We start from the raw sequence: 21,075 nt of genomic DNA on the forward strand, positions 1-21,075 counted from the left end.
ACGACATTCAAGCAGACTACAGCAAATATAGAGGGGAAGCAAAGAAGAATGGCTAAGAGGGAGCATGAAGAAAAGGGAAATAGCAGAAGATTTTATAGATACTTAGGAAGTAAACAAAAAGTTAAAAGGGTAGGCTGATTAGATATGAAAAAGAAAATCTCTGATGGAGGATAAAGGAGAGATGGAGATACTAAATGAGTACTTTGTCTTAGCTTTAGTTAAACTAAAGTGAGAGATTTGGAACAGGCTGGATGGACCAGCTGGTGTTTTCCTGTCAGACACCTCAGTACATTCGTAGAGAGAGAATGAAAGAGCACAAGAGGGGGATGTGGAGCAACTGGATCGGATAACTATTGATAACTACAACTTGCATTTAACGTAATAAAATGTCCCAAGGCACTTCATAGGAACGTTATTTCAAAATCAAACTGTCCATCAGCCTATTAATACTCCAATGGGTCTTCTTAGACATGAAAATCTTTCAAGGTTTAAAGCCATGGTTGAAGAACATCTGCAACAAGATGTACTAACAGCACACACCTGATACTTCTCAGCAAATCTTATACATATTGAAAACCTTCGACATTTTTTAAAGCGGTTTCTGTCCTTTCCATTTTCTGGAGTGTCCCTTCGCCGTGCACCATCCCCAAACAACAACAACAACGTGCATTTATATAACACCTTTAACATAGTAAAACATCCCAAGGCGCTTCATAGGAGTGATTATGAAACTAAATTTGACACCGAGCCACATAAGGAGATAGGACAGATGAACAAAAGCTTGGTCAAAGAGGTAGGTTTTAAGAAGCATCTTAAAGGAGGAGAGAAAGGTAGAGAGATGGAGAGGTTTAGGGAGGGAATTCCAGAGCTTAGGGCCTAGACAGCTGACGGCACGGCCACCAATGGTGGAGCAATTAAAACTGGGGATGTGAAAGCTGCCAGAATCGGAGGAGTGCAGAGATCCGAGGGCTGTCGGGCTGGAGAAGGTTACAGAGATAGAGGGTGGGGGGGGGGGGGGGTGGCGAGGCCATGGAGGGATTTGAAAACAAGGATGAGAATTTTAAAATTGAGGTGTCGCCGGACCGGGAGCCATTGTAGGTCAGCGAGCACAAGGGTGATGGGTGAACGGGACTTGGTGCGAGTTAGGATGCGGGCAGTAGAGTTTTGGATAAGCTCAAGTTTATGGAAGGCGGAAGACGAGAGGCCGGCCAGGAAAGCATTGGAACAGTCAAGTCTAGAAGCAACAAAGGCATGGAGGAGGGTTTCAGTAGCAGATGAGCTGAGGCAGGGGCAGAGACGGGCGATGTAACGGAGATGGAAGTAGGTGGTCTAGGTGATGGACCCAATATGTGGTCGGAAGCTCATCTCAGGGTCAAATAGGACGCCAAGGTTGCGAACGGTCTGGTTCAGCCTCAGACAGTGCCCAGGTAGAGGGATGAAATCTGTGGCTAGGGAACAAAGTTTGTGGTGGGGACAGAGGACAATGGCTTCAGTCTTCCCAATATTTAGTTGGAGGAAATTTCAGCTCATCCAGTACTGGATGTCGGACAAGCAGCATGACAAATTAGAGACAGTGGAGGAGTTGAGGGGGGTGGTGGTGAGGTAGATCAGGGTGTCATCAGGTACATGTGGAACCCGACGTTGTGTTTTCGGTTGTCGCCGAGGGGCAGCATGTAGATGAGAAATAGGAGGTGGTCAAGGATAGATCCTGGGAGGACTCCAAAGGTAACTGTGCGGGAGTGAGAAGAGAAACCATTGCAGGTGATTCTCTGGCTACGACTGGATAGATAAGAATGGAACCAGGCGAGGGCAGTCCCACCCAGCTGGACTACGGAGGAGAAGTGTTGGAGGAGGATAGTGTGGTCAACCGTGTCAAAGGCTGCAGACAGGTCGAGAAGGATGAGGAGGGATAGTTTACCAAAGTCACAGTCACATAGGATATCAATTGTGACTTTGATAAGGGCCGTTTCAGTGCTCAAAAATGTGATGAAACTCAGGAATGGAAAAGGCACTAGGCTCTAATAGCATGCTTCCTAAAATGCAAAGTCAGAGAGTAACAGCGGAGGCTATGACCATTATTTTTAAAATATTATTGGAAGCGTTAGTAGTGTGCCAGAGAACTGGAGGGCAGCCAATACAGAATTTCTGTTTATGAAATGATAAACAGGTAAGGAGAAGAGTCAGCCTTAACAACAGTAGTAGGCAGAAACATTCAGCAGGTCAGTCATCGTTGGTGGAGAGAACAGACAAGTTCACGTTTCAGAAGCTGCACTAACCCCTGGAGGACACCACTGTTTACATCTCTCCAATTCAGAGAAGGGGTCACATCCAAAACCTCAACTTAGCTGTTTGTTCCACAGATGCTGCCTGACCTTCTGCGTGTTTCCAGCATTTTCCGTTATCCTTTTAGATTTCTAGAAACTGCACGCTTTTTGTTTATTGATAATAAGTAAGCTTCTAGAGACTGTAATAAGGGACAAAATTAATCCCCACTTAGAAAGACACAGATTATTAAGGACAGCCAATTCTCTGAGAAAATAGCAGTGCATTGATAAAGGAAATGCAGTCGATGTTGTAAGTATGAATTTTCAAAAGGCATTTGACAAGGTGCCACTTAGGAGACTTGTTGATAAAATTAAGGCCCAGAGTATTAAAGGGAATGTGACAGCATGGGTAGGAAGTTGGCTAAAGTACAGAAGATGGTGCTTGAAGAATGTTTTTTGGACTTTATAAACAGTGGTGGCCCCCAGGAGTCAGCATGAAGACCATTGCTCTGATCTGGTCATGGATATGTGGGGCACGCTATCAAAATTTGCAGATGACAGTAAAGTAAGGAGCATGGTTAACTGTGAAAATAACTGTGAGTGACTTCAGGAGGACGTGGACAAGTTAGTAGATTAGGCAGACAGCTGTCAGCTTAAATTTACTGTGATGTATTTTGGGGAGGAAGAATAAGGAGAGGAAATATACATCAAATGGTAAAACTTTCAAAGCAGCAAAGGAGCAGATGTACAAATCTTTAAAAGTTGGAGGGGGACAAGCTAATAAAGCTGTAAGAAAAAGTGTATGGGATCCTATGCTTTTGTAAAACAATGAGATAATGCTAAACCTATACAAATCACAAGTTGGACAACAGTTAGGATATTGTATCCTGTTTTAGGAAGGACGTCAAGGCGTAGAAAGGGAACAGAAGAGATTCACTAAGATGATAGCAGGGCTGTGCAGCTTTAGTTACAATGCAACATCAAAGAAAATGGGGCTCTTTTGAATAGAGCAGAGAAGGATAAGAGGAAATTTGATGGAGGTGATCAAAAATTATGAGGGGGTTTGAGAAGGTAAATAGGAAAAGTAATTTCCACTGTCAATAACTAGAGGACATCAATTTAAGATCACTACCAGAAGAATGATGGGTGCGGTTAGGAGAGTTTTTTTTAATGCAGACGATTGTTAGGAAATGGAAAACCCTAGTAAAAATAGTAAGGAAGCAGAATCCATAGTAGGTTTTAAGGGAAGTAGATAAAAGGGAAGTGGAAGATCTAGTGAATGGGCAAGGAAAAAGGACTAAATGGACAGTCCTTTGAGACAGTTGATCCAGTAACGATGGACCATATAGATGATAATGCTATCATCTATTGGAAGAACATCTATCATCTATTGGAAGAACAAAAGAATGTTTGAATAGCTCAGTAGACAAAAAGCAGATACAAGAAAAATGGCAAGTAGATGGGAGAGGGAAAAGAGGGATAGAAGGTCATAAAAGGAAAACAGGAATTGTCAGAAACACATGGTAGGTTCCAAAACTCTGAGTGCGTTTACTGCAGAAACTAATTCTAAGCTAGATATCGTCGTGTAAACCAGCATTACAATCACAATTCCACAAAGAACAAATAACAGGCTGTGATATCTGCTGTTGTCTGTACCTTCCTCTTCCGTTTACGTGCCATAATGCTTCCCTTGAAGATGACATCCCAAGCTGGGCTGTCGTCTGCACCCTCTGCTCCAGCCTAAGTACCAGATCCCTTCCCGTAACGTGCCATCTCGTGCAGGGCTGCACTTCCATGGGCACCAGCATTCCTCCAATGTCTTGACTAAGTGTGAGCATTAATCGTCAGCAGGTTATTTTATTCTAGAGATCACTGCAGCCAAGGCCAATCCTGTCCTAACCTGGCATCTACACACATGCACTTCAACCAGACAGCAAACAACGACTGAAATCCTGGACAATCTTTCTCTCTCCCATGTCCAGGATACTGAGGCCGACTGTGGAAACATGCTCAATGGAAACGATGTTAATTCGGTGCAACAGTTCAACAGGAGTGTGAAGGAAGGAAAGAGAGAGAGAAAAAGGAAGGAAACAGCGCATGAGAGAAAGAGAAAAAAAGAACACGAGAGCACGTGAAAGAGACAGTCAGACAAAGACCAAGAATGGAAGACACACAAAGACAAGGAGAGCGAGACAAAAAATTACAGTGAAAAACAAGCAGGAAGAGAATTTTTATCAACTTTTTGTCATTGAGCAATGGCAGAGGAGATCAAGCAGCACATTATATCATATATATATATAATATAATATATATATATATAAATAAAAATATAAATAAATAATGTATTAAAAAAAGAAAAAATTCCCCCGTGGCAAGTACTGCATTTGAACCCAGTCACCTGCTGAGGAAATCCCCTAACATGTGGATACATGCCCATGTACAACTTGTTGCTCCCAATTTGGTCGTGCTCACATTTGCTGAGAAAGGGACTAATCCAACCCGGCAGGAATCTTGCCGGAATGGAAACAGCACAGTGACCTTTTCTTAACATGTTAACAAAAAAAAATCCATGTTGTGCAGAATGCACAAGAATGGCAGTAAACATGGTGGTAGAATACAGAGACTGGGACAGACTGAAAGACAAATTTGACTTTCTCATCTTTCCAGCTACTTTTCTGAAGCTCAACTCACAAAGTTGGTCATTAATCAGTCAGGTGATGTTCACAAATAATGACATATAATTTTTCAGTGATATTGCACCAACTACGACTCAAAGAATACCACTTCAGTGCATACACATGACAAAGTTGTTTTTTTTTAATTTTCCAGATCTACCTATACTATCAATGGCCACAAGGACTCCCTGGGCACAACATCTATCAAATGTCAGAACGGACGTAATTCATTCCCATTAACTGTGAATTACTCACTGAACACTCGCCCTGAATAAACATTGAACCCGACAAATGCCCAACTGGTAACATTTACAGGCTTCTTAAACCCATTTATATTTTACTTTAGCACTGCACCTCACAATGTGGACAGGATATGCCACCCTGTAAACAGTTCAGATCACATGCTGGCGGAGAACGCCTGTTCAAGTCGCATAATTTGATAGCAGCAAAATGCTGAAAAATGGAACAGAACAGTTCGGCCCAACAAGAATCTCACGTGCGTGTCTATATTTATAGATCAGAGTTTCAAGGACACAGTACAGCTTTCGTGGTTTACCACATTGTTAAAGTGCTCACGCCTTGTAACGTTCAGCAGCATAATTTTTTTTTCATTCTGCGGATGTGGGCATCGCTGGCAAGGCTGGCATTTATTGCCCATCCCTAGTTACATTGAGAAGGTGGTCGTGGGCCTCCTTCTTGAACCGCTGCAGAGCAGTTTGATACAACTAAGTGGCTTGCTGGGCCACTTCAGAGGGCAGTTAAGAGTCACGTTGCTTTGGGATTGGAGCCACATATAGGTCAGACCAGGTAAAGGTGCCAGGTTTCCTTCCCTAAAGGACATTAGGGAACCAGTTGGGTTTTTGCAACAATTCGACAGCTTCATGGTCACTTTTACTGATGTCAGCTTTTTATTTCCAGATTTTTTTAAAAAGTGAATTCAAATTCTCAAGCTGCCCATGGTGGGATTTGAACTCATGTTCCCTGGATTATTAATCCAGTAACATAATCACTACACCACGCTAGTGATTGCTCACAGAGTGACACCTTGTGCCAAACAACACGATTTAGTCCAGGAGTGATGCAATTAATTAGAAAATGTTACTTCTGGGTGACAATCAGAAGCGAGAGAGCAATTTCTGCTGTCTCGAGTCAGGTGCTGTTGCAGAGTTTTAGTTTTAAGCAGGCACATAGGCTTAACTGAAACAGCAGCTGATTTCCTGAGTACTGATCCCATCAGCCAACTTTTTTTTTGCAGAGACTGCTGCTTTGCCACTTTATATTTTAGCCTACAACTTTGTTAATTAAGTGTAGAAGCTTCAGAGTTCAGGAAACCAGCTGAGAGATGTGTCCGAGAGATCAACAGTCATGTCCAATTAGGTTTGAATTGGGGTCAGCAAGCTTGATAATCTGAATTTGAACAGCTCCACAATTTTCTAAAAATTATTTCCGGTGACAAATCGTCAGCTTTAATTATCCTATTGATGATACCCTCCCATGAATTACATGACTGCTCTGCAGTATGACATCATAATAATATCTCCCTGTTATACAAAGAGACTTTTCCCATCTTTTGCCAATTTTATTTTACTAGGATAAGCGTAATGGCTTAATCAAAAGCGGTTAAAACATAGTGACCTCAAACCTATAGCCAAAGTGTAAGATCAAAGCTTGAACAGTTTATAACAATCATCTGCACCCTGTATGATTACTGCCTTGAAATCACGGTCACAAAATAGTGTTTCCTATGACATTCGTACGGGATGGTCTCATTTTTCTGCCAATAGCAGGTGTAGTGGACATTAAATGGCATGCATTCCTTGCTGTACGGCAAAAGCTACACCACATAAAGCATCACAAGGTAATCCTAGCATATTTACATGAAGTGAACGATAACCCACAATTAATTACACAACAGAGGATGGGGAATATGTTACACTTACAAACTGATGGTAAAGCTGCAACTTAATCTCAGCGTTCCCAGGGTACATCTTATGTCATCAGAATCCTTACAATAAACACAACTTAAAGTGTCCTAATGCTAGCGATCACATTCTTATACACACACCGCTCTGGGTGAGGAAGTTCCAGATTTAAAAAAAGGTGTCTTATGCTATGACAATCACAGCAGCAAAATAACATCACTGATTAGTTTCAAAATATTTATGTGACTACATCATCTCTCCCTGCAGAGCTAACCCACACAAATCCTTCAGTTAGGTCTGCAAATCTTGACTGTCTTAATCCACAATCCTCCTCCCCATCTCTTGCTTAGCGCCACATTTAAATTGAGCACCACCAATGCGATGAACACAAAAACATTAAGCCAGGAAACACATGAAGGAGTGCAGAAAAATGGAGGCACCATTATTAAGGTTATCGATGAGATACATACCTTAACTTTAACAAGTCTTTTTGCCGTCTTGATCTTGGCTTCACAGAATGCCCCTCTGTATTTAGCACTCACATCGGTACCAACTGTCAGATACGGAGGTTCATCGATTGCCTTCCAAAGTAAACAAAAGAAAACGTCAGCATCAGTGAGTGCTCTGGTTAGCCTTAGTGAAATAGTACACTGACATCTGCCTAATAAACAGCACACTGCCTTTGCAGCAGCTCTCCCTGCTTGAAATGAGAACATAATCCGAGCGTGTCAAGGGTGTGACATGCCAGTGGCCTGCTGCAACATGGGAGTGCCTGCTTCCCGGTCATCTCAGTAGAATACTCAAAGCAGCAGCTGAGAGCATGCACGAGCCATTCCCTATAGGCGAAAGTGGGAAATAGTGCCGTTCACTGCAACATGATTACACATCACAGCCACAACCTAGGCAGGAGTCATCACTGCAGTAACAATCAAAACAAGCTTCATCACTTTACAAGGCTGCATTGGTGAGCTTTCGAATCAATGCTTATTGATAATTAGGTTTCTATTCAATCACTTTTTCAAAGGAACACAGCCTTGGGTATTGTCCCCCTGCCAGACTCAAAATTTAGATGAAGGATTTTAGCTGGAAGCATTCGCTAAGGGGTAAAGTACAAGGAAAGATGCTTTCTGAAGATAATGAATGTTTTGGGGAAAGAGGATACAAGCAAAATCTTGATTCTCTTTGATTGTGTGTAATTCTCGAATCGTTCCCGCCCCCCTGCCCGCTACACATTATCTAAATCTCACTACAATCTGAGCTGTATTTCCAGCCACCTTTTGCACAGAGAATAATGGATACCTAGAAAAGCGCATCATTAACTGCAAGAGCTAAACCGTTGTAGTTTGTTACCATCTGAACTGAGCTTAGATTGCTATCTTCTCAATCCTTTTGGAAAATGAATAGAATTACCTACTGCTTATAGGATCATTTTACTTATTTTTTTGCTTTTGTCCAGTGCAGTTCTCAGTCTCAAGTAGGTACCCAGATAGGGCAATGCAGGGCTGGCAAATCCAGATTACATCACTGGGCTGTGCAGCAACAAAGAAGCTTTGTACTGCCTACCAGTGAGTCCCAGATCTCTGGGCTTCCATGAGGTGAAGCACAGCAGCCAGACTCGAGGTTATACCGTCACTCGTGTAGATGCGTTTCCAAACCCACTTTGGATTTATGCAAGGACAGTGGTAGAACGACAAAACGAATGAATGGATTTCGGATATTGCCTTCATTATGTGTTTTCCCACCCCCGCCTTTGCAATATTTAAGTTCCACCCAAAATAAAGCCACAAACGCTCAGTCAAGTATGCCACTTCATTTAGCCCAACAGAGAATTTTGTTCAAGGCTGCCACGAGACGGCCCCATTTATCACACTAAGTTTGTTTGGATAACCCTGTCAATGCGCACAAGCTCTAAAATTGCAACATTTTGAATTGCAGAGTTTAAAGGGATTCTCTGGATCTAATTCTCTAGAATAACGGATTTGGGAGCATTCCACTTCTGATCTGAATATATTAGGCTCCCGCTAACATAAGCTGGTTAAACAAGAAGATTTAAATGTCTCTTACAAATTAAACAACTTAAATTATATTAAAAATAAAAGAAACAAAAAGCAAAAATTTATAGTGCCGAATAAAACAAATGATATTTTCCTCTGTGAATTAGTTTTTACGAATCTGTATTTGTGCCATTTATAGATTAAAAAGGACACATGGAGGAAAATATCGAGGTTGGTATATTGTGAAGACAAGTACACTTCCCACTTAACTAACAATTTTGCCAGCATTACCCAGGGGAAAACCCCATCGGGTACAATGCTAGACACTTCCTGATATCAACACTGAATGAAGCAAGTCCCAAAGCCAATGAGAACATGTGAATGAAACAGTCTAAAAACACACTTGCTGTCTCATTAAACGCCATTTTCTAAAAGGGTGATAAATTGAAGCGCTACATGGCTTCAGAAACAAGAAACGCATTGTGTTCACCCTGAATTTAACACTATAATTCGTGCACTTATTCAACATGGAGCACACCTGATCAAGAATTTTGACTGCTGTTGGCAAAAGCTTAATCACCTCACTAGGGTGTTATCAATCCTCCAGGATTGTCCTGGAGTCTACAGGAATTGAAGATTAATCTCCAGGACATTGCTGCGAGCAAAATACCCAAGAGAGAAAATCATAGGGGCATTAAAAAAAACTGTGCAGTTTTGAACAGTTATAAAAATATTGAAGATGGGAAAAAAGGTTGCTTTGACGGAAAGTCAAGAATCATCCAATCGGCTTTCCAATTGGCGTGGGATGGCGGCGAGCTGTGAGGATGGATATGTTAGGTGACCAATGGCAGGAGCATGGGGGCGGGGCAGTTGAAGGCAGGAGGTCATACGATAAAACCTCCAGGAGTACATGCAACCAAAGTTGGCAACCCTGCACCTGACATAAAACATCTTTAACTGGGATGTGCTGAGTCACCAAAAACAAGTCTTCAGGAAACAACAGTCCATCAGCCATCACCCTTCCGATCCTGGAGTGGTCTCATTTACATTGGGAATTTGCTTCCTTGACCAAATTTGTCAGAGCATTATCTCCAGTAGAAATCCCTTCAAAAGTACAATTCCAATGTAAAAACAGATACAAAAAATCTCCCCCCTTCCCTCCCCAGAACTCTTCCTGTGCGACAACGCCAAAATAGATTTTGTCCACCGATGCTCAATGTTGTCTGCAACAAATATAGTGCTTCGTGACAATGCACAAGACAAGTTTCACCTTCCAGCATGTTTCCCCATTTTACAACTTTATCTGAGCTGTGCAGTCAGGTTGATCGTGTTAATACGGCAACTCTGTTTCCTGTCTAGGCAGCGCCTGCCGTAAGCTACATCACAAGTTATTCAGAGTTGCAGTTAAACAGGCTTTGTAAAACCTACGGCCTGCAACAAATACGCATTGAACTCACTTGATGTGTCAGCTGTGGCTCAGCTAATAGCACTCTCGCCTCTGAGTCAGAAGGTCATGGGTTAAAGTCCCATTCCAAAGACTTGAGCCCATAATCCAGGCTGACACTCAAGTGCAGTACTGAGGAAGTGCTGCACTGTCGGAGGTGCCGTCTTTCAGATGAGACGTTAACCCGAGGCCCCGTCTGCCCTCTTGGGTGGGTGTAAAAGATCCCATGGTACTATTTTGAAGAAGAGCAAGGGAGTTCTACCTGGTGTCCTAGCCCATATGTATACCTCAATCAGCATCATCAAAACAATTATCTGGTCATGTATCTCATTGCTGTTTGTGGACCCCTGTTGTGCACATATTGGCTACCGTGTTTCCTACATTACAACAGTGACTACACTTCAAAAAAGTACTTAATCTGCTGTAAAGCACTTTGGCATGTCCTTAGTCCTGAAAAGCGCTATATAAATACAACTTCTTTCTTTCTTTAAGCCCAAGGATTGTACTTTGCTGAATGAATGAGCTTTAAACAGAGTCGCTGGTTTCAAGTGGCTAACAAGTTAAATTCTATTTTTACTACAAGAAGTAACAGAATTTTTACTCATGGTTTAGGGATCACATTACATGATTCCATCTGTTTTTCTGTGAAAACCACCAGCCTTGTCTATACAGCTTGCTCTCTTAATGCAGTGAACTCAGGTGTGCAGCAAGCCTTCGGTTTCAGAATTATAATAAACTTCCAGTCACACTATGTGTACAGTGTTTTAACGCCAAACCCCTACACAGAATAAACATTTAGAAAACAGAACTTGTGCATGAATTTCAAATAATCCAACTTAGGTTTCTCAGTGAAATTTTTGAAATTGGAACTTTACAATCAGGATCATTTGTAACTCATTTTTAAGATGTCCCTTCACTTCCAAAATTCTCAAGTATAGGACAGTAAATTTTATAACTATGGAATCAAACAATTGATTCCAGTAACAATAGAGCAGAAAATTCCCTTCATGTATTTTGTGAAATGGAACTGAAGCACAGTAATGACTCAAACAGCTACTCCAGATCTGCTCAACCTCTACAGAGAAAAAAGACTTATATTTATATAGTGCCTTTCACGACCTCAGGGCGTCCCAATGCGCTATACAGCTAATGAAGTACTTTTGAAATGTAGTCACTGTTATAATGTAGAAAACGCGGCAGCCAATTTGCACACAGCAAGGTCCCACAAACAGCAATGAGATAACCACCAGATAATCGTTTTTTTTAGTTGTGTTGGTTGAGGGATAAATATTGGCCAGGACACCGGAGAGAACTCTCCTGCTCTTCTTCGAATTAAGTGCCATGGAATCTTTTACATCTACCTGCGAGGGCAGACGGGGCCTTGGTTTAACATTTCATTCAAAAGACGGCACCTCTGACAGTGCAGCACTCCCTCAGTACTGCACTGGGAGTGTCAGCCAGGATTATGTGCTCAAGTCTCTTGAGTCAGAAGGTTGTGGGTTCAAGTCCCACTCCAGAGTCGAGTGTGCTACCCAATGAACCACGGGTCATTAAAATCAGAGTCTCACCATCTCTATCCCCTTTTTCATCGACCTATTTTTGGAAGAGCATTGATGACATCAGGGAAACTAATGCAGAAGGTTATGGATCAAGATTTAAATCATCAAACACATGAAGATAACATACCTGCCACAAGTGGGCCAACCGTGACAACTGACAAGCACGGCAGGTAATTAAAGTTACAATTTTAAAAATAGATGGAAGTATGTTAATTTTTAAAAATGAATTATACTGCAGTGTGGGTTACAGGTCAGTTCCTGTGATGTAACTTCGAAACTTGTTCTTCACTTTGTTCCGTCTGAGTTACGTCACCTTCTTCATGAGCTATTTAAAGAAGTGGGATGATCATGGGTGGTGAACAGTGTCATTCACCAAGGAGGGCTGTGTAACAGTTCTATTAATTCAGATACCACATATTACTGGAATCATCAATTTCTCCTTTCCAATTGTTCCATTTGAATATATTGGGGGTGGGGGGGGTGGGGGGGTGGGGGGGGGGGGGAGGGAAGAAGGAATGAAGATCATTTTCTTTTCAAGTGGTAGTGAAGCACTCTCCCCTTTAAAGTAATCTGTGTTACTGCATAATTCTAGCATAACTCATTTTCCTTTATATTATTACTTCTGTAATTCAGTAAGCCTATATCACACTATTAGTTACACATGAATAAATGTTAAAAACCCACACAACCGCAATGAAATTGTCAAAAGATTTTCAAACTTTAAGAGCTCAAAAACAAGTTAAATAAAAAAAATTTAACAAGACGACTTGATACCAGTTTTAAAACCCATTTCCTATTCAGGCCAATCTATACTGCACCGTGTGTGGAAACTGCAGTTCACTGTAATATCAGCCATAAATAATAGCTACCAGAAAAGTCAAGGATCTCTCTGGTCTACACACTCCAATATCTGCTGACAGACACAGAATATCTTCTTCAACACTTCTACCTTCCTCTGTCTCAATGTGACCTGTGTCCAAGCCAGCCATTATGATTCTCATACAGTATTATATGATGCAAAGTGATCCAACCATATAATTCAGAATGAACAGCAGCGGGTTTTTTCTCTGTAACAATTTTGTATATACAGTACCAGCCACATAGTCAGCAGACTAATTTAGGTGTGAAATGACAGTGAACAGATTGTAAGTGCACACTTTACACAGATTTAGTAATTATAGAACAGTGAGAACATGCTTCTCTTTCTGTCAATATCTTTCAACTGCAGAAATACTGCAGCAGGCATCAGGCTGCAAGTGAGTATCACAATACAGGCATCTCCAGAAACCCCACTCCACACACACAATTCCAAAAGGAGCAAATCACTTCCCCCATTTACTCCAATTGAAGAAAACTCCTTCAACACACACAAGTTACACGATTGTTAACATACTGCCAACCTTAAACTGGAGACAACACCACCTTCTGTTTTCGTTAGGATTGAATTGCTGATCAAATGGGCAGTGTTAAAAATGTTTTCAATTTGTTACATTTTTAACCTGGAATTTAAAGAATTCAGATTGCACACAATCCAATTAAAGCACTTTTCTCAGCAAACCAATTAGGATGAGTCTGTGGATTCAACGCAATTTAAATAAAACTTTGCATTAATCCTACCAGTCACAGTCCTGCAAATTCACATCACACCAGTTATAAAATCTGCCAACGACAGAAATATAATTTCCAAAATACAAGGGCCCAGCAATGTTCTGTAATTTGCAAATATGATGAAAACAAATTGTGCACATACATTATATATGGAAGGACATTCAAGCGCTAAGCATCTACGGGTTGAGGTAACATACCAAAAAATGCTCAATCTTTTGCATAAGAAGATTTGTTTCTCCTTGAGCCCAGGATTATGTTACGACATAGTTATTTCCACCTACCTACACATCTATTGTTCCACAAGCTGCAGTTTTCAGAGAACTATGATTATAATGAACTCACTACGTTTTCCAATTAACAATGCCTGCTCAAACTCGCACTTGGGAAAGTGCAATAAAACAATGACATTCATCACATGCAAGAACCCTGGCAATTTGCTGACTAATTTGATTACAACGGGATTTAAAAGTAAATCTGTTGCTCATAAGCAAATGGCTTGCCTGATAGATAAGGCTTCCTTCCATGTAATCAGATGTCTCTCCCAAAATCTCATTCAGAAATCACCCAATAATAGGGTGTATCGTAATTCATCCAGAAAAAACAGCTTTACAATGAGCACCATGTCATGATACAGCACAAGATGACTGAAAACGTTCATGCTTTCTATGGATTACAAAACAACAGGCTAGCTATACATCACCCTCTAAACTGCATTGCTTTCAAAGTATCCAAGAAAGGCAAAATTTAGCACAGAAGACACATGTTACAATTAATTGGGTTTTTTTTTAAAACCAATTTGCCCATCACTCCTAAGGGCACAATGCCTTCCTGGGGTACAGTTCCACAGCCATCAGCAACCCTCCAGTTTCTTACCCACTCACACACTTAGCAGCAAAGATCAATTAATAGAGATCAAGAGCTCTGTAGCCTAGGGGCACTGAGATCAATTGTAGTACCCCATCTGTTGCTCTAACAAAGACCAGCTAACAACAGAAATCAGGATCTTCTGGCCTGTGTGCCTGATTACTACATCAGTCAGCCGTGGCTCAGTGGGTAGCACTCTCGCCTCTGAGTCAGAAGATTGTGGGTTCGAGTCCCACTCTAAAGAGGTGAGGTGAGAGTAATTGCCCTTGACATCAAGGCAGCATTTGACCAAGTGTGGCACCAAGGAACCCTAGTAAAATTAAAGTCAATGGGAATCAGGGGGAAAACTCTCCAGTGGCTGGAGTCATACCTAGCACAAAGGAAGATGATAGTGGTTGTTGGAGGCCAATCATCTCAGCCTCAGGACATTGCTGCAGGAGTTCCTCAGGGCAGTGTCCTAGGCCCGACCATCTTCAGCTGCTTCATCAATGATCTTCCCTCCATCATAAGGTCAGAAATAGGGATGTTCGCTGATGATTGCACAAAGTTCAGTTCCATTCGCAACCCCTCAGATAATGAAGCAATCCGTGCCCACATGTAGCAAGAACCTGGACAACATCCAGGCTTGGGCTGATAAGTGGCAAGTAACATTCGCGCCAGACAAGTGCCAGGCAATGACCATCTCCAACAAGAGAGAACCTAACCTCCTCCCCTTGACATTCAACAGCATTACCATCGCCAAATCCCCCACCGTCAACATCCTAGGGGTCACCATTGACCAGAAACTTAACTGGACCAGCCACATAAATATTGTGGCTACAAGAGCAGGTCAGAGGCTGAGTATTCTGTGGTGAATGACTCACCTCCTGACTCCCCAAAGCCTTTCCACCATCTACAAGGGACAAGTCAGGAGTGTGACGGAATACTCTCCACTTGCCTGGATGAGTGCAGCTCCAACAACACTCAAGAAGCTCGACACCATCCAGGACAAAGCAGCCTGCTTGATTGGCACCCCATCCACCACCCTAAACATTAACTCCCTCCACCACCGGTGCACCGTGGCTGCATCCTCAGGATGCACTGCAGCAACTTGTCAAGGCTTGTTTGACAGCATCTACCACTTAGAAGGAGAAGGGCAGCAGGCACATGGGAACACCACCACCTGCACATTCCCCTCCAAGTCACATCCCGACTTGGAAATATAATCGCTGTTCCTTCATCTTCGCTGGGTCAAAATCCTGGAACTCCCTACCTAACAGCACTGTGGGAGAACCTTCACCACACGGACTGCAGCGGTTTAAGAAGGCAGCTCACCACCATCTTCTCAAGGGCAATTAGGGATGGGCAATAAATGCTGGCCTTGCCAGCGACGCCCAGATCCCATGAACGAATTTTAAAAAACGTGAGCACATTACCCAAGCTGACACTCCAGTGCAGTACTGAGGGAGTGCTGCACTGTCAGAGATGCCATCTTTCAGATGAGACATTAAGCCTCTCAGGTGGATGCTGAAAGATCGCACGGCATGAAGAGCAGGGGAGTTCTCCCCGGTGTCGTGGCTAACATTTATCCCTCGACCAACATCACGAGAACAGATTATCTGGTCATGTTTGTGGGACCTTGCTTTGCGCAAATTGGCTGCCACGTTTCCTACATTACAACAGTAACTACACTTCATAAAGTACTTCATTGGCTTTAAAGCACTTTGGGACATCCTGAGGTCATGAAAGGCGCTATATAAATGCAAGACTTTCTATCTTACCAGGTGCTGTCCTTAACCATCAAGCCACAGGGGAGCTTATTTTAAAATCAAGTCAAGAAATGTTCTAACAACTGCAGTGTGTACCTCTCATTGGAAAACTTGGAACACCAGCTTGTGGTCAAGTTTGCCTCCTCAGTCCAGGTTTACAGCATAAGAGATCCTTCCCATTTTACTCGTGCGTCTCCTATAGGCTGACCAAGGAGCAGTGCTGACATCCATACAGGTCAATGGGCTAAGTCATCCCACTCTAAAAAATGAATAGGGCAGCATAGACTTGGAAGTGAGAAAAGGGCATCATGCCAATGGGAAAATATAGTAGTACATTACAAAAAATCTTTTCATTAAAATAGGAGAATCTTGCACACTTGCATAAAGTGTCAGTTTGACTTAGTTGGTAACACTCTCATCTCAAGAGTCAAAGTCAGGTGGTCTCTGGCTCAAGTCCCACCCCAGGGCCTGAGTTGATTATCTAGATTGACACTTAGCAGTGTAGTACTGAGGTGTCAGCTTAGATCACATACCCCATTCCTGTATAGGGTTTGAACCCACGACCTTTGACTCAGATAAGCGTGCAAACGGTCTCTGGCCAACTAAAGGAACAAAGCCCCTATTTCCTTTCAAGAAGGTAAAACTTGTGTTTATATAGAACCTTTCATGAACTCAGGACGTCCTAAAGTGCTTTACAACCAATGAAGTACTTTTTGAGGTGTAGCCACTGTTGAAATGTAGGAAACTTGGCAGCCAATTTGCGCACAGCAAGGTCCCATAAACAGCAATGTGATAATGGCCAGATGTTGGTTGAGGGATAAATATTGGCCAGGACACCAGGGAGAACTCCCCTGCTCCTCTTTGAATAGGATCTTTTTACATACCTCGGAGAGTGCAGACTAGGCCTCGGTTTAACATCTCATCCGAAAGACGGGACCTCCGACAGTGCAGTTCTCCCTCAGTACTGCACAGGAGTGTCAGCCTGGATTATGCGCTCAAGTCTCTGGAGTGGGGCTTGAACCCACAACATTCTGACTCAGCGGCGAGAGTGCTACCCAGTGAACCAAGGCTGACACATTAGCTTCGGTATGTCTCTGAACAAATTAACCAAAGTACCAGTGCAGTCAAAGAACATGCCTGCATGACTGACCCTCCCAACTAGGAACACTGGGAATACAGGAGGCTAACTCTTGATAAACACAGCAGCTGACTGTAGAATTCTCCATAGTTAAAAACAGCCCTGGTGGCTCCCACAGCCATCTGAACTTTCAAATCACCAACAATACTTCCAATCCGAAATCAAATTGTCCATCAGCCTATTAATACTCCAACGGGTCTTCTTGGACATGAAAATCTTTCAAGGGCATTTATTTCTGTGGTTTAAAGCCATGGTTGAAGAACATCTGCAACAAGATGTACTAACAGCACAGAACTGATACTTCTCAGCAAATTTTATACATAATGAAAACCTTCGACATTTTTTTAAAGCGGTTTCTGTCCTTTCCATTTTCTGGAGTGTCCCTTCGCCGTGCACCATCCCCAAACAACAACAACAACAACTTGCATTTATATAGCGCCCTTAATGTAGTAAAAAGTCCCAAAACTATTCACAGAAGCATAATCAAACAAAATTTGACACCGAGCCACATAAGGAGATATTAGGACAGGTGACCAAAAGCTTGGTCAAAGAGGTAGGTTTTAAGAAGCGTCTTCTAGGAGGAGAGAGAGGTAGAGAGGTTTATGGACAGCATTCCAGAGCTTAGGGCCTAGGCAGCTGAAGGCACGGCCACCAATGGTGGAGCAATGAAAATTGGGGATGCGCAAGAGGCCAGAATCGGAGGAGTGCAGAGATCGCTGAGGGTTGGAGGGCAGGAGGAAATTACAAAGACATGGAGGGGGGAGGCCATGGAAGCATTTGAAAACAAGGATGAGAATTTTAAAATCGAGGCGTTGCCAGACCGGGAGCTAATGTGGGTCAGTGAGCACAGGGGTGATGGGTGAATGGAACTTGGTATGAGTTAGACAACTGTTCAGATGCCCGACTCCCTCTCCGACACCACATTGGGAGAGGTGGGAGGAAACAGGCAGCCACTCAGCACTTCCCCATGATGATAGGGCTCCAATCAGTAACTCACCCTGTGGAGGAAAATGACATGGTTAAGATCAGTTAACTCACCCCAAGGATCACAAACACTAATCAATTTGGCATGTCAAACACTGGGGCTCCTAACATTCTTGCATGTATCATTTATATGATCTGTTACCGCAGTCCCAGTATAAAGCCAGAAAGTGTATGGAACTCTTTTTGCAGTTAAAGAAATCATACTTATGTAGCGCTTTTCACAGCCTCAGGACATCTCAAAGTTCTTTACAACCAATGAAGTACTTTTTTGAAGTGTAGTCACTGTTGTAATGTAGGAAACGCGGCAGCCAATTTGCTCACAGCAAGATCCCACAAACAGCAATGTGATGATGACCCAGATAATCTGTTTTTAGGTGCGGGCGTGGGACTTGAACTCTTAATTTCCTGAGAGTGCTGCCACTGAATACAGACCTCCAATACACTTCAGCATAGTACACTCTGACCTTCAGAACATTCGTACCCCCTCCCCAATCTGCAGGCCACCGCAGTTGGCTCATCCAAGGGTGACAAAGCCCTTCCTCTGGAGAAGCTTGAGCGGAACCTCTCCCCATCAGTCCAAATTTCTATAATAATAATTTTTTAAAAATATATAAATAACACAGCTGCTGTAATATTTATCCTCCACTTATTGAGCCAAGTCTAATTTGTGTGCTAAATTCAAAATGCCATGGATCAATCAACTTGCCTTGTGTTTTAATCAGAATTTCCACAAGCCTAACTAGGAAGCTCGGAATTGGTGAAGGTGACTTGAGGAATACTGTATTACTGCACCGAGTAGAAGTAAACATACAATGCAACAGCCGACTTGACGAGCTGATTTTATTAGGACACAACAATAGCCAAGAACTGCCATTTTTTTTGCAAAGCTCAGCTAAACCGAAACTAACCACAAGTAATCATTTGCAGAATTCAAGCATTAGACCTTGAATTTACTCCCATTCGTCTACTGTTAAAAGGCGGAGTATTACATATAGGTTAATTCAAGTCGATGTGATGCACTATATATAAGGTTTGCAGAACAAAACCGAAATTTCCTGCATCGTTTCAAAAGCTTCGCCTTTTTACATAAAAAACACATTTTGCGGCAGCACAAAAATACTATCAAGGCGTCTAAAGCGAAGCTCAAGCAGACTGCAGCTAAAACGCTTAATCGCTGACGGTTGTAAACCTACAGAAAAATCTACACTGGAGGTATTGTTTTGTTGAAAATCAAGCATTTAAGAACTCTAATGTGGTATACACAAGGTTGCGGAAACAAACAAATCAATCCTTGTATCATTCCATCCCAGATGCCATGGCTTTACTGAGGTTGGAAGTTAAAGGAATAAAACCGTGTAGACGCTGTCCTCTGATCCAGCAATAACGTTGCCGCACTAAATAAGCAGTTAGTATTTACCGTTGCTTTGTCATGCAGCATACTCCAACTACATCGGATACATATCTGCAGGGGGAAAATCCCGGTGCAAACACAACGCTACTTGACTCGACACCCGAAAAGCCTTCATTAAACTGCAACACCCGCGCGATTAATTTCTGCACAAGCCAGAGAAAATTGTGCATTGATTTTTTGTTTACCTTCATGTTGATTCGAAATGTGCCAAATCGACGTCCGAAGCAAAAAAGTCACCGTCCCTACACCTAAAGAGGGAAGAAAAGGGGCACACAAAAAAATCGGTTTGGAAAGAGAAGTGATCGACGTCTCTTTTCAGTGCAGAGCCCCCTCCCCTCGCCGAGATAATGAATGTCAGCCGAGGCAATGCCAATACACCATCATCTTTTGCAAGTGGCGATACAATTCCCCCTCATTATGTTCACGTCGTCGCTTACATGCAAACGCCACCCTTACCCACCACACACAAGCAGAAGGAAAAAAGGTAAATGAATGGCGGATGGATTGAAACACTCGGGATCAGGAGGGGTTGTAACGTGCGGCTCAGGGCGCTGAAGCCTGGTGCGTTTCTCTCCCCGCCCCCCCTCTCTACTTGTGTCAATGACGCCATTTCAGCCAGAGCCCAAAGTTACACACGAACTGCATCGGTGCCGATGGTTCAAACATGTGAATGGGGGAGGAGGATAAGGGGGCGAGGAGGAGGCGAGGGAAGAGAGGAGAGAACAGGTGGGATGAGGATGAGGGATGAGGAGGGGATGAGGATGAGGGATGAGGAGGGGAGGGATGAGGAGGGGAGGGATGAGGAGGGGAGGGATGAGGGATGAGGAGGGGAGGGATGAGGAGGGGAGGGATGAGGAGGGGAGGGATGAGGGGAGGGATGAGGGAAGAGAGGAGAGAACAGGTGGGATGAGAATGATGACAAGGGGGCGAGGGGAGGAGAAGGGGGTGGGGGAGGAGAAGGGGAAGGTGAGGAGGGGTGAGAGGAAGAGGAGGGGTGAGAGGAAGAGGAGGGGTGAGGGAGGAGAACAGAGGGGGGTGAGGGAGCGGTGAGGGTGAGGGAGAGGAGAGGGAGAGGGAGAGGGAGGGGAGAGGGAGAGGGAGGGGAGAGGGAGGGGAGAGGGAGAGGGAGGGGAGAGGGAGAGGGAGGGGAGAGGGAGGGGAGAGGGAGAGGGAGGGGGGGGAGAGGGAGAGGGAGGGGGGGGAGAGGGAGAGGGAGGGGGGGGAGAGGGAGAGGGAGGGGGGGGAGAGGGAGAGGGAGGGGGGGGAGAGGGAGGGGGGGAGAGGGAGGGGGGGAGAGGGAGGGGGGGAGAGGGAGGGGGGGAGAGGGAGGGGGGGAGAGGGAGGGGGGGAGAGGGAGGGGCGAGGGAGGGGGGAGGGAGGGGCGAGGGAGGGGCGAGGGAGGGGCGAGGGAGGGGGGGAGAGGAGGGGGGGCGAGGGAGGGGGGGCGAGGGAGGGGGGGCGAGG

At 43.6% G+C, this 21,075-nt stretch overlaps 1 protein-coding gene across 3 annotated transcripts in view; it reads right to left on the reverse strand.

Moving 5' to 3' along the window:
• arid4b (AT-rich interaction domain 4B) overlaps positions 1–21,075 on the reverse strand; it is a 147,091-nt gene that overhangs the window by 120,113 nt on the left and 5,903 nt on the right. For all 3 annotated transcript variants that reach the window (XM_067984117.1, XM_067984115.1, XM_067984116.1), the window contains exons 2-3: positions 19,797–19,859; positions 7,332–7,442 (exon numbers count right to left, since the gene is read on the reverse strand). In XM_067984117.1, coding sequence (XP_067840218.1) covers positions 7,332–7,442; positions 19,797–19,802 — 117 coding nt within the window. In that variant the 5' untranslated portion in view covers positions 19,803–19,859. The remainder of the gene's footprint in view (positions 1–7,331; positions 7,443–19,796; positions 19,860–21,075) is intronic.

Source organism: Heptranchias perlo, chromosome 5 (genome assembly GCF_035084215.1).
Source record: "Heptranchias perlo isolate sHepPer1 chromosome 5, sHepPer1.hap1, whole genome shotgun sequence".
Lineage (NCBI taxonomy): Eukaryota > Metazoa > Chordata > Chondrichthyes > Hexanchiformes > Hexanchidae > Heptranchias > Heptranchias perlo.